At 59.9% G+C, this 16,275-nt stretch overlaps 1 protein-coding gene across 1 annotated transcript in view; it reads right to left on the bottom strand.

Annotated features, from left to right (window-relative positions):
• The window catches only part of JPH3 (junctophilin 3), an 87,182-nt gene extending 72,576 nt beyond the window's left edge, over nt 1-14,606 (bottom strand). Inside the window, exon 1 of the mRNA XM_077133246.1 lies at nt 14,212-14,606. Within this exon, the coding sequence (XP_076989361.1) occupies nt 14,212-14,593 (382 nt within the window). The 5' untranslated portion in view covers nt 14,594-14,606. The remainder of the gene's footprint in view (nt 1-14,211) is intronic.
• Nucleotides 14,607-16,275: the final 1,669 nt, after the last annotated feature.

Raw genomic sequence — 16,275 nt, 5'->3', positions numbered from 1 at the left:
CATGATCCCGGCCGGGCAGGCCCACACCAGCCCCCAGCCAGAGATGCTAGAAACAAATGACACATGCCGGTTTCATCAGGGTTAAGACATCTGCCATACGGGCCTCACGGCACACAGGCGACGCCCCAAGAATCTGCAGCCCAGCAGGACCCCGAAAGGCTCTGAGATGTACCCAGTGCTCAGATCGGACCACAGTCACCCAGTGTGCTTGTTTCTGAATAAAGAAATAACATTTCCAGGCCGCACCTCTGACCCTCTGGACCATCTCATAAAAATGAGATGGCAAATAGCTTCAGGAAAATCTTTCAGAAGCTACAACAAAAAGAAGAGGTGGAGAAAGCAGTGAAAAAAAATTAGAGGGGTAACCAGAAACAGCCCAAATCTAAATGTTACGAGTTCAAGAGAGCACTGAAAGCCACCAAATGCATAAGACAGAAAAGCCACCCACAATGGGAGGACGCGAGCCGCAGACGGAAGGACTCCTAGTTTTCCTGCATAGTGAACGAAGGCCAGTGCAGGCTGTAAAACGTCAGAACGCCAATGGATAGGACCAGCAGTGGGGCGGGGGCGGGGGGAGAGATCACACCACACGGAAAGGACTAAGAATCACAACGGCACTGGTCTCCTCCACAGTCATACTGAAACCCAAAAGTTGATGGCAAACTGCCCCCAAATTGTGGGGAAAATCAATTTTCAATCCCGAATTCTACAGGCCGCCAATTCAGCAATCAAGTCATCAAGCCACAAAAACTTTATCTTCCACACACCCTTTCTCAGGAGGCTACTGAAGGATGTGCTCCACCAAAACGAAGGGGTAAACCAAGAAAGAGGGACACGCATGAGAGAGGAGGGGATGTTCACGACACTGTGTGGTGGGGGTGGGGGGGAGAGAACAGGACGGAAAGCAATAAATACATAGAAAACTGATAGAGAATCTAATGGGTTTGTTCATTTGAAAAGCTGCAGTAGGAGCTGTTTTGCCCAGCATCTGGAAAGTGGAGAAAAAATTAACCAGTGACTTAAAGAAAACTCAGCGATTGAAGAAAATGAGACAATTACTGACTCAAGTTGTAAGTGGAAAGTGTGTTCAACCACAGTGCGTCACTTGACCCAGCAATAAGGAATACATACATCATCATCATAAAACACACAAAAATGGATTTAACAGAAAATTGGTGCTATAAGAGCACTGGGAGGGGCTGGGTGGAGAGAAGAGAGGCCCTGAGAGAGCGAAACCTGCCTCCACCGCAGAACACGTGGTGGTCAAAGGTGATGGACCCAGGAAGCAGTGGCACCCTGTACTGAGAACCGCTGGACACTTCGCTCGCTAAGCAGGTTCAAGCCGCAGTTCTCAGCAGGTGCCAGCAGCTTGCTGATTTTTGTTCTAAGCATTCTTTTTTTTGGCATGGGCAGGCTCCAGGAACTGAACCCACGTCTCCGGCATGGCAGGCAAGAATTCTGCCACTGAGCCACCATCACACTGCCCTCTAAGCACTCTTTTGTTGTTAGCACTATTTGACATTTTTAACTAGGGGCACATATTAGCTCGTCAAAGATTAAAGTTTTGAAATGAGGAGGGAAGACATTTTGGGAGAGAAATCCTCACTGCATCCCTCCAGAGTAAATGCCAGGGACATCAAGGCTGGGAGAGGGGATACGAAGGCTGGGCGAGGGGGTAAATGCTGGGGGTGGCATGCGCGCGCTGAGGGGTGGCAGGCGCTGAGTCCAGCCTGACTCCAAGCCCTGTTCCAGCAAGGACCCTGGTGGGGTCAGGGCCCCGACCCTGCAGACGTGGGAGGCTGACGGGAAACCTGGAGAGAGCGGGACAAAATGGCAGGTCAGAGGTCTTCTCGAGGGACAGCGGGGGGCTGACGACCTGCCACAGAATCAGAGCTTCCCCAAGATGCAGGGGACAGTACAGATGAAGGCAGGGCTGCTGGAGGCCTAAGCAGCACACCCAAGGACAGACACTCCTGGGGGCAGGGGGACAGAGGGAGGCACCCAAGGGTGCCCATGGGGGTAGAGCCCCCACCTGGGCAGGGCTCCCCAGGCTCCCACCAGATCTGAGGGTCCCCATCTGGGCTGGGGGAGCAGGAGGCAGGGGCAGGACGAGGCTAAGGACCAGCGGACACCATGTAACGATGTCATGTGGTCTTTGTGCTCGGCATCGTCCCACTGCAGAGAGGATCTTTCCCATCAAACAGGACAGGCCGCCTCGGAAGGACGGAAGTTCTCCTAAATCCAATATGCATATCTTTACTAAGACGTCCCTCGCTGCCTGCCTTGTCAGTGTGGGGAGGACCAGGAAAATCTTTGTGGCCACCCCAGCCACAGCCAGTGGCCAGGGATATGCCCCGGCACAGAGGGGCCCTGCTGAGCACGCCCAAAACTCAGGGATGGCACCAGGTGGTGGGTCGCTTAACAACAGCACATGGAGGCTCAGAGAGGTAAAGTGACTTGCCCAGGGTCACACAGCAAGAAAGGGGAGTCTGACTCTTGCTTCTCCTAACGCTGGGATTTGTTCTGTGTAGACCGCCCCCACACCCCTGCCTGCCTCCTCGGGCATGTTCCCCACTGCCAACTCCCTCTGCTCCCACACCCACAAAGCCTTGTCCTGGGGAGGTGGGGGCCACTCCTGTTCACAGCCTGGCTGCCCTGCCCCAGAGAGGGCAGCCTTGTGGGTACCCCATACCCCAGCTCCCTATCAGCCGCACTCCAGCTGGGCCCCATGGCATGAACTAGCAGGCTGGCCAAAGCACAGCTGGCCTGGCCTCCTGGAAAGTCCAGCATGGTGCAGGGTGGGTGCAGGGCCAGCTCAATAGCTGGCACACAGTTGGCACTCAATAAATTCACGCGTGGGTCCCCCCGCCACACGGCTGTCCTGGCCCTGCCGCCCGAGCAGTCCCCTCTGTCCATCCCTCGAAGGCTCTGGGCACGGGAGCTGTGAGGAGGCTGCAAAGCTGGTCACACCTGGGGGCGAGAGGACACCGAGCCCGGCCAGCCCATGTGCCAAGGAGCCCACCCACTGGGCGGGTGCGGGCAGCCACATATGGGTTCTGGGCCGGTCAGACAGGAGAGGCAGCCAAGAGGCCACTGTGTTGCGAAACCCATAAACTCGCACAACCTCACAACAGAAAGACAGACCACCCCGGTGGGAAAACGGCCAAGCCCCGGACAGACATCCCCCAGGGGAGGCGTGCGAGAGGCCAGGAGCACGAGAAGATGCCCGACAGCCTGAGCCAGCAGGGAAATGCAAGCCAAGGCCACCAGGGGCTACCACTCCACACCCACCACACAGACGCCACGATAAAAACCAGTGGAAATTCACAAGCCTCTGCAGGCTGAGGGAACAGCCCGGGCAGCCGCGGGGGTGTGGAAAGCAGGCAGGCAGCTCCTCCTAGCATGGCGGAGTGGTCACGCCACCCAGAGGTCCCACCTTGGGGAGACCTGTGTGTCCTGTGGGACGCCGTGTGTTCTGTGGGACGCCATGTGTCCTGTGGGACGCCGTGTGTCCTGTGGGACGGACGCTGTGTGTCCTGTGGGACGCTGTGTGTCCTGTGGGACGCCGTGTGTCCTGTGGGACGCCATGTGTCCTGTGGGACGCCGTGTGTCCTGTGGGACGCCGTGTGTCCTGTGGGACGGACGCTGTGTGTCCTGTGGGACGCCGTGTGTCCTGTGGGATACTGTGTGTTCTGTGGGACGCCATGTGTCCTGTGGGACGCCGTGTGTCCTGTGGGACGGACGCTGTGTGTCCTGTGGGACGCTGTGTGTCCTGTGGGACGCCGTGTGTCCTGTGGGACGCCATGTGTCCTGTGGGACGCCGTGTGTCCTGTGGGACGCCGTGTGTCCTGTGGGACGGACGCTGTGTGTTCTGTGGGACGCCGTGTGTCCTGTGGGACGGACGCTGTGTGTCCTGTGGGACGCTGTGTGTCCTGTGGGACGCCGTGTGTCCTGTGGGACGCCATGTGTCCTGTGGGACGCTGTGTGTCCTGTGGGACGGACGCTGTGTGTCCTGTGGGACGCCGTGTGTTCTGTGGGACGCTGTGTGTCCTGTGGGACGCCGTGTGTCCTGTGGGACGCTGTGTGTCCTGTGGGACGGACGCTGTGTGTCCTGTGGGATACTGTGTGTCCTGTGGGACGCCGTGTGTCCTGTGGGACGCCATGTGTCCTGTGGGACGCCGTGTGTCCTGTGGGACGCTGTGTGTCCTGTGGGACGGACGCTGTGTGTCCTGTGGGATACTGTGTGTTCTGTGGGACGCCGTGTGTCCTGGCTGGGACACTGTGCTAGAATTTTGAAGACACTACCATCGGGGGAGTGGGTGAAGCATACAAGGCTTCCCTCTGTGTGATTCCCACCACTACATGTAAATCCACAATCATCAAAACAAAAAACTTTAATTAAAAACACACACTCCAGACCAGGCCACCACCCTGCTTAAAAACATTCACTGACCTTCCCTGGCTCCGGACAGAGGCAAAGCCTCTCCACGGCCTGCCAGCTCCCTGGGGTCAGACCCCGCAGCCCTCCACCCTACACTCGGCTCCAGCTGCACAGGTCCTCCCTGGGTTTTTGGAACATGCCGGGCTCCTCTTGGCCTCTGAGCCTTTGCACATGCTGTTCCTCCCTGCAATGCTCTTCCTTGCACTCTCCACTCAACCACCTGCCCCCACTGTCCCCGAGTTGTTCACTCCCCCCTTCCCACCCCCATGCTAGGGCTGGACTCCAGGATGACCCTGACAGACCCAGCGCCTGCCCTCATGGTGCTTCCAGGCCATGGGGAGGAGAGCACCACAGCAGTGAGTAAGGGCAGGAGCACGGGCTCTAATGGGGGACACTGAGGCACTTCTGGCCACCCCTGGGCCACTCCACATCGTTCTCACCAGAGGCCACTCCAGACACTGAGTATTTCTTTCTCAGCACAAAACCATCTCCCTAGTAACCGATGAGCAGCCACCAACAGGTGGCCAAATGGCGGGGCGGGGCCACCAGAGGGACTGTGCCCAAGATTTCCTGGACATCCCGGATCGTGGTCCCTGGGCCTGGTTTTTACAGCCAGCCGAGTTCTGCCGCCCGCGAGGAAGCCCCCACAGGTATACAACACCTGCCAACAGGTAGACTCCACCTGGCCCCCCTAGTCCTTGAACCCCCTCTCCATGGAAAACCCGTCTCTCCACACGACCCACCCCCCCGGGAAATGCCTCGCTTCCTCCCACCACCTCGTTCCTGCTGGGTCTCCCAGAGGCAGGCTGGGGGCCTGGTGTCCTCTGAACCTGGCCTTGGGATGGGGGGTGTTGGGCCGGGACAAAGGTCCCGCTGTGGTCTCCTCTGTCACCTGGACAGGGTGGCCACGCAGCACCCGGGAATCTGCATGCCGGCCTCACTGACTGCGTCCTGTGACCCCAGACCATGAATGCCCCATCTCAGTACTGCCTCAAGCTCTGGGTACAGAATGCTCCCCGGGAGGGGCTCTGTGAGTCCTCCAGGAGAAACGGGGGCAGGGGGCTGCCGGGCCCCCGGAGAGCAGACGAGCACCCTCATGGTGGGGGGTCCATGACAGCCCGACTCTGCCCACTCCTGCTCCTTGCGTGTTTCTCACTCGCCGGACCTGCCCGTCACTGCGTGCCACGACAGCTCGCCTCAGCGGGTTGCAGCGCCGTGGGGAATGCAGGGTTTCCTTTCCCGCGGTCTGTGGATGTTTAAGGGCATCTGTGAACCCCCAGAAGTGCTTCAAGCAAGCTGTGTGTGCAGATTTGTGCGTTTTTCCTTGGCGAGGGTACCCAGCACCGCCACCCGCTGAGGGATGCAGATTCCCCCACAAGCTCACGAATGGCTGGGCAAAGGCCCCCTGAAGGCTGGGTCCCCGAGTACTGTGAGTACTGTGGTCTTATCCCTTCCTGCCTCTGCTCTGCCACGAGGCCTCAGGCAAATCCCTGCCCCTCTCTGGGCCTCAGTTTCCCTGCCTGTAAATCCAGGGTTGGCCAAGGCAATCAGCCCCCAGGGAACGTTAGTGCTGGGCACTGGAGACGAGGGAGCCGGCCCAGGCCCACTGCCCACCCGCCAGGGGGCCTCAGGAAGCCCTAAGCCCAGAGCCGGCCTCTCCTCACCTCTGAAGGGGACCCGGAGCCCGCAGAGCCTTGTTTTAGGGATAAAGGAAAGGGCATCTGTGGAAGACGGCGTAGCACAGACTCAAATGGACGTGGACACTCAGGAAACGCGGCCGTCCTCGCAAAGGCCGAGGCGCGGGCTGCCCCTCTGTGCTGTGGGGCACTTTCAAACCCAAGTCACTCAGACGGGTGGTGAGACAAGTCGGCTCCCCCACGAGGCACAGCCACCCCACTACCTGCGCATGGCCCCATTTGGTGGAAGGGTTTTCACAGACGTCGCTGTGTTAAGGCTCTAGGGAGGAGGCCGTCCTGCACTTGGAGTGGACCCCAAATTCAGGAATGAGTGTCCTTAGGAGAGAAGAGGGGGGCAGAGAGATACCTGGAGAAGACGAGACAGGAGAGAGGCAGCCACAGGCCAAGGAGCCACCCCAAAGCCAGGAGACAGGGGACCCTCCACCGGGCACAGCCCTGCCCACGCCCTGGCTTTGGTCTTTGCCTTCAGCACAGGGAGAGTGGATGTCTGCTGTGTGAGCCACCAAGTTTGTGGCACTTTGTTACAGCAGCAGGAGGAAGCGAATACAGACACATATCCCAGATGCAGCGTTCTAGTGCCTCCCCCCAGCCCCTGGAAGGAAATGCATCGTACATCCTCACCCATGCTGGGGAGGCCAATGGCCTCTCGCCCAGCCCCCTGACACCGACTGCTGTTACCACACACAGGCGTGTAACCAAAACAAACGTTCCATGTGCCAGCTCTCACCCCACACACACCAGGCACTGTGCTGGGCACACCCCCTCTCGTCTCATAAACGAAGGACTAGCTGCTCGACCCAGCGTGGATGCTCTGCCTGGAGCAGCAAATGCCCCATAAGACACTCAGGCCGAGGCCGCTCTCGGGGAGCCTGGGTCACGTGGGCAGGGTGACCCCTCAGGGGCCGATCTTTTCAGCTCTCCCTGTGATCCCAGCATGCAGCGAGGCTCTGGGCCCCAGTTCTGGACCAGCACCTTAGTGTACCCAGAATTACCTACAGAGCTTTTTTTTAAAAAAAAAAAAAAAACAAGCCCAGGTGGTACCCCAGTTCCATTAAATCAGGATCAATGTTTTTAAAAACTTCCCAAATGATCCCAGGTGCAGCCAAGCTCGAAATGCGTGTGCTCCAGCAGTTTCTCATCCTTGAATGCAAGCGGGGGACTGCCTGGGTGTTTAGAAAAAGGCTCATGCTGGGCCTGTGGGTTTGGGGGGCCCTGGGAGCTGCACCTCCAACAACGTTCCAGGAGGTGCCTGTCTGGGGGCTGTGCTTGGCGATGCTGACGTGCAGCCAGAGTTCAGAGCGCCCGGCCTAGGGCCATGGCGGTCCAAGGGGAGAGGGGGGTGCAAAAAGCTGGGACGACCCACTCAAGATTGGGGAGGGCTGGCCTAGAATAACAGACAGAGCCAGCTCAACGCCCGGCACGTGGGAGCCAAGGCGCCAACCTGCCTCCTGGGGCAGCATTTCCACCAGGGAACCCTCTCTGGGTTCCAATCGATACCCGCGACTTTCCTGGGAAGGAGGAGGAGGCCACGGATGAAAGGGGAGAAGTGTCAGGATTCCATGAGAGGTCGGGAAACGGAGCCCAGGGAGGCAAAGCCTCTTTCAAAGGCAGCAGACCAGCCTTGGGGCGCAGTCCCTCCGCCGGCCCTGCAGTCCCGCTCAGCCTCCCTCCCCTCCCCTCAGAGCCTCCCGTCCCTCCTCAGAACTCTGCTTGTGGCGCTCCTATTCAGCATCCCCAAAGTCCGGCACGAGAAACCCCCGATTGTTGCACAAATTTTAGTTCTGCACCCTCTACAAGCTGCAGAGCATTCTGGGTAGAAGTCACGTCACCCTGCTTCTTGTACTTCCGTTTTCATTTGTCTCTTTCCCTAGTCCCTACGTTGTCACACACTGACGGGCGCCACACACCACACACCATGAGGCTCCATAAACAGTGCTGGCTCACTGCAGCTGGGTCTCAGTTTACCGGTCGTTGACCACAGTAGGCGCTTAATAAGTGCTTTCCAAATGGCTGAGTGAGTCAAGCAGAAGAGTGGCCCTGCAGAGACAGAACTGGATAGACGGGAGGGAACCTACCTTCCAGCTGGTCTCTCCTGGCCCTCTGCAATCACACGGGGCTCTACAAACACCTCCAGGCGACACCACGGCACACTCCAGAAACACAATCTACTCCTCGCTTTATTCCACGTTACCCCCTTACTCTGTTAAAAGCAACAACGAAGTAAACAACAAAATAAAACTGATGAGGGAATTTTAGCAGAGATGTGTTACAGAGAACTTAAAAGTGGGGTTCACCTGTGACATGGGGATCTTAAAGAAAGTTTCTGCTTTAGCTTTCTTGTCCAGTTCTAAGTTCCTGCCATGAAATGGGCATGTGAAATCACAGATGGTGAATGAAATTAGCAAATACCTCTCTATGTATCTGCACTGTTCATTCATTCCACACTTACTGAGCGGCCACGACATGCCAGCGCCGTGCCAGTGTCTAGACTCGCAGCCACGGCCATCGCTTCCTGCACTGAACTTACATTTTAGAGCAGCACTGCCCAAGGGAACTGTAGTGATGAAAATACTCTACATCTTCACTGTCCAGTAAGGTAGCTTCTCATCACATGTGGCTACTGAGCACTTGAAATGTGGCTTCTGTGATGAAGAAACGAAACTTTTAATTATATTTAATCTTAATTTTTAAGCAGCCACCCATGGCCAGCAGCCACCCCACTGGGCAGGCACAATGTAGGTGATTAGTCCACTGACACCGATTTGAAGAGAATGGAACAAAACACTCTTTCTTTGGCCTCAGAACTCGCTCCTTTGCGTGCCTTTGGCTGTGCATTTATAACCTGTCACGCTCCATGGGAACTGACCACGCGCAAGGTGAGGCAGAAATAAGCGTGAGACTAGGTCCCCCGATGCACCCCAGCCTGTCCCCACCAGCCAGGAGAAGCCCTTGCCTCTCAGATCGGCGTGAGACCACCTGGCACGCAGAAGGCACGCGTCTACTTGGAAAGGACCAGCAATATAGGGGTGAAAAGGCCAAAAGTAGCTGACGACGATAGGGAACCCGTGCACGGGCAGAGCGGCAGCACACAGCCTTGCCGGCTCGGAGGCCGGGGGTCCCGCCGGCAGCTGCGGCCTGGCTGGAGGAGCGGCCGGGAGGCCCCCGGTCGGAGCGTCCCCGGCGCTGTCCGAGGTGCTGAAGACGCAGCGCAGGGCGCGGAGGGAGCGCCGGCCGTCAACTCCACCGACCTGTCTGCGGCAAAGCCAGCACCCCCTCCCCACGCACCGCTCCCCTCTATCCACCACGTGGCCTCTCACAAGCCGTGCAACTACTAACTCGGGGGACGGGAGGCAGAGCCAAGGAGGAATGGACCATGGTGGAAAGTGCAGACAAATCTCACTCCTTCCACTGCTCGCAAATAGAAATAACCTTTTGTCGCTTCAGGACCTAAAACGTGTTACATTCAGCCTGGTTTGCTCACAAAATCATCCACTTAGCTGGTGGCTGGTTACATGTGCAGTCTGGGAAGGAAAAACCCTGAGCTTCCTCTCCCTCCCCCTACTGCTGGGGTCTTCCTCTCTCTTCCTTCCTCTCAGAAAAGAGGGGGTGCAGCTGGTTTCCCTCACATTCCCTGCAGTCACTGTTCGCATCAGCCAGGGCTGCTCGCTGACCACCCTATGGGCTGGTTATTCTAGGAGAATGCTGACCTTCCCTCCCCCAGCCTGTGCTGGTTTCCTAATATAAAACACGTCAACTAGCTGAGTTTGGGGTGAGGGAATGCTTTTTAGCAACGCGCCTTACTCCGCTATAATTGGCAACAAAGAAGCAGTTATTTGCTTTTTCCCCTGTCTCTCTTCACCTTATGGAGCCTCCCCCCCCCCCCCCCCCCCCCCCCCCCGTGGCTGAAAAAGCTGCCTTTTATCTCCAATTGCAGAGTGCTCACTTGTTTTTGCTCCTGAAATGAGTTTCTACCAGTCTCGTAGCGTGCTGTCGGCCCTGCCCTCCAGACCTGGGCATGCAAACTGCCGTTGACCATCTTCACCGTCAGACCCCGAGCATCTGCCCAATGGTATTTTGTCCCGATGATTTTTTTGCCCGTAAAGGAGGCATTAGCAGTATAAATATGTATTTAAGATGGAAACAAAGCATAACGTCGTGCCTGTAATCCAGACCCACTTAGATTTTCAGAGCTGCTACCCAGGCTTCTCGGGAGGAGGGACGCGGCGGGCTCCACGGTGCCGGGAGAGCGAGAACGGGCGGACCAAGCCGGGAGGACGCACGTGGCTGTGTTTTGGGGGCCAGGACGGGGCGGCTGCGCGGGTGCCAGGTGTGCCGCGTGTGCGCAGGCGCCCGGGCGGGTCTGAACCCTGCTTGTGGGTGGGTGCAAGCTGCGTGGGCTGAGGGATCGGGGCCGGTGCTGGGAATGCGCGTATGAGGAGGAGATGCAGGGTGTGTGAGATGACTCACATCTCGCAGGGTGTGGGTGGGCTTATTTGTAGGGGGGACATTCGGTCTGAGGGGCTCTGTGTTCAGGGCACCCAGGAGCGGGTGGTGACCCACGGGGCAGCCTGTGGGGGTCCCAGGGTGGGGAAGGGGCCGTGCATCTTTGGGGCAGGCAGGGCGCCGGTGTGCATGCGCTCAGGTAGCGCGTCTGATTACAACTCTGCTTTACCCCAGAATGGGGGTGGGAGAGGAAGGAGCGAGGTGTTTTTCCGCGAGGCAGATTAGAGAGGCGTAACAGAGAAAAGCTCTGGCATGGCTGTCCTGAGCAGGAATCTGCTTCCACCCAGAGCTGTCCGGCAGCTCGCCTGGCCTCTCTGGGCCTCCAGCGTCTAAGGCGTGATGTGGGAATAGGGATCAAGTCCACCCTTTAGAACCGTAAGAACAAAGCACAGTGATTCACAGAACCACTCACTGCGTGCCTGGTGCAGGGGTTAATATCGCCACTTGTCTGCATTTTCATTATCTCATAATTACAACTGGCTACCGGTTACCTAACGGCCATCGGAAGTGAAATCTGCTGTGTGCGAACCATAACGATAGAACAGTGGTAAATACCAACCCACTTGGCAGGTGTCATCAGCCCTGTGTACAGGTAGGGAAAGAGAAGCCCAAAGAAGGGACGTAAGGCTGGCGGTCACAGAGAGGGGCAGTGGCAGAGCCAGGATGGTCACCTCCGCAGCACGCCTGCTACCCCACCCCCCCAACCTCACCACCTTGCCGGTGTCACCCCAACACTGCGGAGGCCACTCGGTTCCCATGCACACACTATGCCTGTCTGCACCTGGGCAGGTGGTAAACCTGGGGGAGGAGAAGTTGGCAAAAGCGTCCCTAGCTGAAATGGATTCCATACTAATTACAGCTAAACGTAGAGACATTTGCCACTGGTACATTATTCATGAGACACACTGTTTCCCCAAGCCAGCACCAGGAGCTGGGCAAAAGTTTGGACTCTCTGCTGATGCCTGCCCCATTTTTGCATCCACCGTGCAAAGGAAAAGTCGGACTGGAGTCAGAACCAGGAACTTAGGGAGGCTCTGCCTGCCCACCCCCGACACATCATCCATCACCCCCACCAGTAACGGGGAGGCCCCAGCGTTCTGGCAGGTTATGACACCCCAATCTGTCTCCACTCACCCAAAGGGCTGCCTGGGGCCCCAGACTCTCAGCAGTCACCTCCTTCCTAATGGGGGGGCAAGGACCGTGTTCCAGCAAAGTGGCCCCAGATATTTGGGCCTGATTATCCCAGGCCAGAGGGTCCATTCGAATTCCTGTCCTGCCACGTCGCCAACCAAAATGGAATGGCTTGAGCTGAGACCCCATGGCTGTGTGTCAGCCTGGGTTCACCATGGAAGGGCCGACAAACTGGGCTTCTCTAGGGCGTGTGATGAGGGAAGTAGCAGAGCCACCCGGACAGACCTGGAACCAAGCCCCAGCTCCGCTGCTGTAGGCTCAGGGGGCTCCTGGGCCTCACTGGCCTCACCTGTAAAATGGACGCAACCCCCGACCTGCCACCACATGAGAGGACAGCACAGGGTGGGGGAGAGGGGTGCTCCAAAGAGGAGAGGATGGAGGGCTGAGAGCCTACGGAAGCCCACCTACTGAAAGAAATACTTTTCATATAGACATTTCAGACCCTAAACTGGCCAGCCAAGAATCAGCCCTTCCTTTCCCTGAATGCACCCCCACCCACCTCTGCTAAAAGGTAAGCTCCGTGAGGGCGCAGACTTCACCATGCTTCCTTCACTCCAGTTTTTCCAAAGCGCAGGGCACCTGGCATGTGGTAAGCATTCGATCAATACTTGCCAAGCGAAAGAACGAATTCTGCAGGTCACCGGAGACATGTGGGCAGGGTGGGCACTCTCAGATCTCCCTGGGAGTTTTGCAGACGCGAGGGGCCTGTGCTCCGAGGTGAAGGTGGCCACCGAGGGCTGGAGCAGCTCTCCTGGTGCAGACAGAGCTAGGAGCACCTCCAGGAAGATGCCCCACAGAGCAGCCTGGCCGGAGCCCCAGGGACGCAACTGCACCCAGGCTCACAACAGGCCAGCTGTGAGCACCGAGCTGCTCCCGCCCTCCGTAGCCACCTACATCTGCTCCCCCAGGCCTCGCTACGCCTGCACGCATACACACACGCGCACACACACAGAACCCGGGGAGGCCCGTCTGCTCCAGCCCCGGCCCCCACACCCCAGGGTCAGAGAAGCTCCCCAACCTGCTCTGTGAAAACAACAACAGCTCAGAAGAGGCCGCCTGGGACTGGGGCTGGGCAGGGCCTTGACAGGCGGGAGCATTATATAATTAAGTGCCCCGGCCTCCGCCTCCTCTCTGGGCAATAATGAACCCTGCCTTTCGGTTGCATAAGCCAAAATAATAATTACACTCCAGCCCTCCGTCACTCCCGAGCGTGGCCGGGGCGCAGGTGTGTGGAGCTTTCTCCCGGAGCCTCGGAGGAAGCCATGGAGAGCGAGGAGGAGGCTACACGCACACACAATTTTTATTCCAGGCAGGAGCACACAAATCATCCCAGCGTCTCGTGTCTTTCCCAGGCATCCATGTACCCAAATGAGCTACGATGCCGAAAGGAAGGCAGGAGGGCCACTTCCAAAGATCAGCCCCTGAGATGGGGGGAGAGGCAGGGGCACCTCCAAAGCAGACTTGCTTTGGAACTGGCTTCCGGGAATCTAAATGCTCCATGCGTCTCAACTGTCCCAAGGAGTGGACTTCCGAGTGTCCAGGACAGGGGCAGACGCCACCCAGCCCCGGTTCCCAGCGCAGAAACCATCTCAGGGCCCTGGGGCCCTGTCCCAAACGTGGTAGCATTTTAGAATGGAGGCAAACAACGATTCCCGAAACTAACGGTGAAAATGATTCAGCCACTTAAAGCTGAGATTCGGGGCTCTAGCTAAACAGATGGGCCTCCCCCCAGCCCCCCCCCCCCCCAGCAGCCTGTTTCCAAGCGAGAGCCTGCATCCAACCACCTAGAAGTTCATTGCCTTGTTGTTTTGGTTTTGGTTTGCACCCCCCGCCTCTAGCGCTCCGAATCGCTCCCTTTCCATTGGCTTGGGTTGATTCAGGGCTAAGGGAGGCCCTCCGGCACTGCGTGAAAACACAGAAGCCAGGCTGGCGCCTGACTCCCAAAGCCAACACCAAAGGGGGTCTGCCAGTGAAGGGAGGGGACTGCTCCCACACCTGCTCTGCCCTTGGTGGGGCCCTGAGGCGGCCACCAACCCAGCCTGGCCTTTCCGGCAGCCTCTGGCCTGTGGCGCTTATGCCCCCGGAGCCCGGAGATCTCGGCAGCTCCCCAAGCCCAGCCAGTTCTGCTCCTGGAAGGACCCCCCCCACTCTTCCGCTGGCATAGGGGCACTGTCCCCCACCAGGCAGTGGGGCAACCTGTAGCGAGGGTCAGCTGTGGTCTTCCAAGGAACCCCAGGAAATGCAAGCCACCCCCCCCACCCCGCCAGCGCCCACGGCCCAGCTGGAAGGAGCAGCTCAACTTCCCCAGAGATAAACAGCAGAGGCCAGACAGGCAGAGGCTGCAGCCAGGCCCCCGCGCCCACCCACAGGCCCACCTACCTCCATCCGAGTACGTCTCGGTCCCGTAGCCGTCCTGCAGCCCGTTGCTCCAGGTGCCTTCGTACTTGGCCCCGTTGCCCGTGCACTCCCGCACCCCGTAGCGCCCCTTAAATCCGTGCGTCCACTCGCCCTTGTACACCCACTTCCCCTTGCTCTCCAAGCCGATGCCGTGGCGCTTGCCCTGCGCCCAGGTGCCCTGGTACGTGTTGCCGCTGGGCCAGGTGTAGACACCGAGCACCTCGAAGCCGTGGCTCCACGAGCCGGTGTATTCGCCTTGGCCCTTGGGGCCGGTGCAGATGCCATGGCCGTGCGCCTTGCCGTCCTCCCAGCCTCCGCAGTAGGAGCCTCCATCGTCAAAATTAAACCTGCCCCCACTGGACATGCATGTAACTCGGTTTGCAAATCCCGCAAACGGTGGGGGGAGGGGGGAAAGCCCAGGCGATCCACGGACCCGCTCCCCGGCGGGTGGGCTGCCGGCCGCCTTCGGGGGGGAACGGAGGGCGCAGCACCGCGACGAGCGCGTCCCGAGCGGCGAGCGGCTGCGGCGCCGGCTTCGGGGGAATTGGAGTCAGTCGGGGGCGACCGTCCCTGCCCGAGCTGCGCCGCCGAGCGAGGCCAGCGTCTCGCGCTCCCGCTGGATCCGGGACCGGAGGGGCGGGGGGGAGGAGGGGGGAGGGCGGGAGAGCGCGAGGGCGGGCGGCGGGGGGGGCGGGAGCCGCGGCGCGGGGGCCAGCGGCTCGGGCGAGGCAGCCGGGGCCCCTCGGCGCGGGGCGGCGCGGGCGGCCGGGGGCGCGGGGGCGGCTGGGGGGAGCCCCCGGGGCGGCTCAGGCCCGGGCCGCAGCCCCCCACCTGCGGCTACCGCGCTGCGGGCGTCCGAGGGCGGCGGCGGCGGGGCCGGCGGGCGGCGGCGGCAGCGGCGGCGGCGCGGGCGGCCGCACCATCTTGGAGACCGCGGGCGGCGGCGGCGGCGGCAGCAGCAATGCGGCGGGGCCCGGGCGGCGAGGGCGGCGGCGGCGGCGAGAGGCGCTCCGGGTCGGCTCGCGCGCTCGGGCGGGCGCCGCGCGCCCCCGCGCCCCGCCCGCGCGCCCCCGCGCCCGCCTCCCCCACCCCCACTCCCGGGGCGCGCGGGCAGCCTGGCTGGAGGGGCGCGGCCCCGCCTGGCCGCGCGCACCAGCTGCTCGGGAACCCGGGGCACCCGCCCGCGCGCCCACCCCTGGCCCCAGCCCGCGACGGAGCTGGGCCAGGCCGGCCTGGAAATAGGGGTCCTGCCGGAGGGCCCCAGCCCCTCATTCCCAGGGTCTGGATTTAAAGGCACAGGAACTGCGCCATGGGTAGGTGCCCCGAACCCGGGCGCTCCCTGCCCGGAGGCCAAGTCAACACCGCAGGCCCGCGCGGTCCGGGGCGCGCTGGGGAGTCCCCGCCTGCCCGCGAGGTCGCCCCGAATGTTTCCTGCCCGCCTCCCGCCTGCCCCCAACTCCACGGAAGAGGCTCCACACCACAGGTGGTTTTCCCCAGGCGAATGATCTCTCCTTTTCCCTTCCGGACAGTTTGGGTCCAACTTGGCTGGGGGGAGGGCCGGCACACCTCCGAAAACATTTATTTGGTGAACGCCCACCCCACCGCCCAGCTAAAAATGAAAAGGTTTACAGAGAGTGCCCACACAACAGGTAGCTCCGCTCGTGACAGTCGCACTTGATGGGGAGCGGGGAAGCAGGCCGGCCACTGGGGGCGTTCCTAGGCCTCTGTCCACCCCCACCCCCAGACATGGTGTCTGATTGCTGGGTCAGAGCATCCTGGGACCAATTTAAAATGCATTTCCTGGGCCATAAATCTGCAGGCAAAAGCCCGCATTCCCAGCTCTCCGGAATCTGTGCGGCAAAGCAGAGGGGCTCAGGGAAGCACAGATAGGGAGGCTGCAGGGGTCCCGGCTAATTGGATTGCAGCCAGTTGACTGGGGGGCACTGGGCCAGAAATTCCATCTTAGGGCACCAAGCCTGAAGTTGAAGACCCCAGGAGGTGTAGCGTGAAGCCAGGGCCCTGGTCACACCTGCCTTTGGCTAAGCA

The sequence above is a fragment of the Tamandua tetradactyla genome, chromosome 16, assembly GCF_023851605.1.
Source record: "Tamandua tetradactyla isolate mTamTet1 chromosome 16, mTamTet1.pri, whole genome shotgun sequence".
NCBI classification, from domain to species: domain Eukaryota; kingdom Metazoa; phylum Chordata; class Mammalia; order Pilosa; family Myrmecophagidae; genus Tamandua; species Tamandua tetradactyla.
The sequence above is the reverse complement of the archived record's forward strand: the minus strand, read 5'-3'. Positions and strand labels throughout refer to the sequence as shown.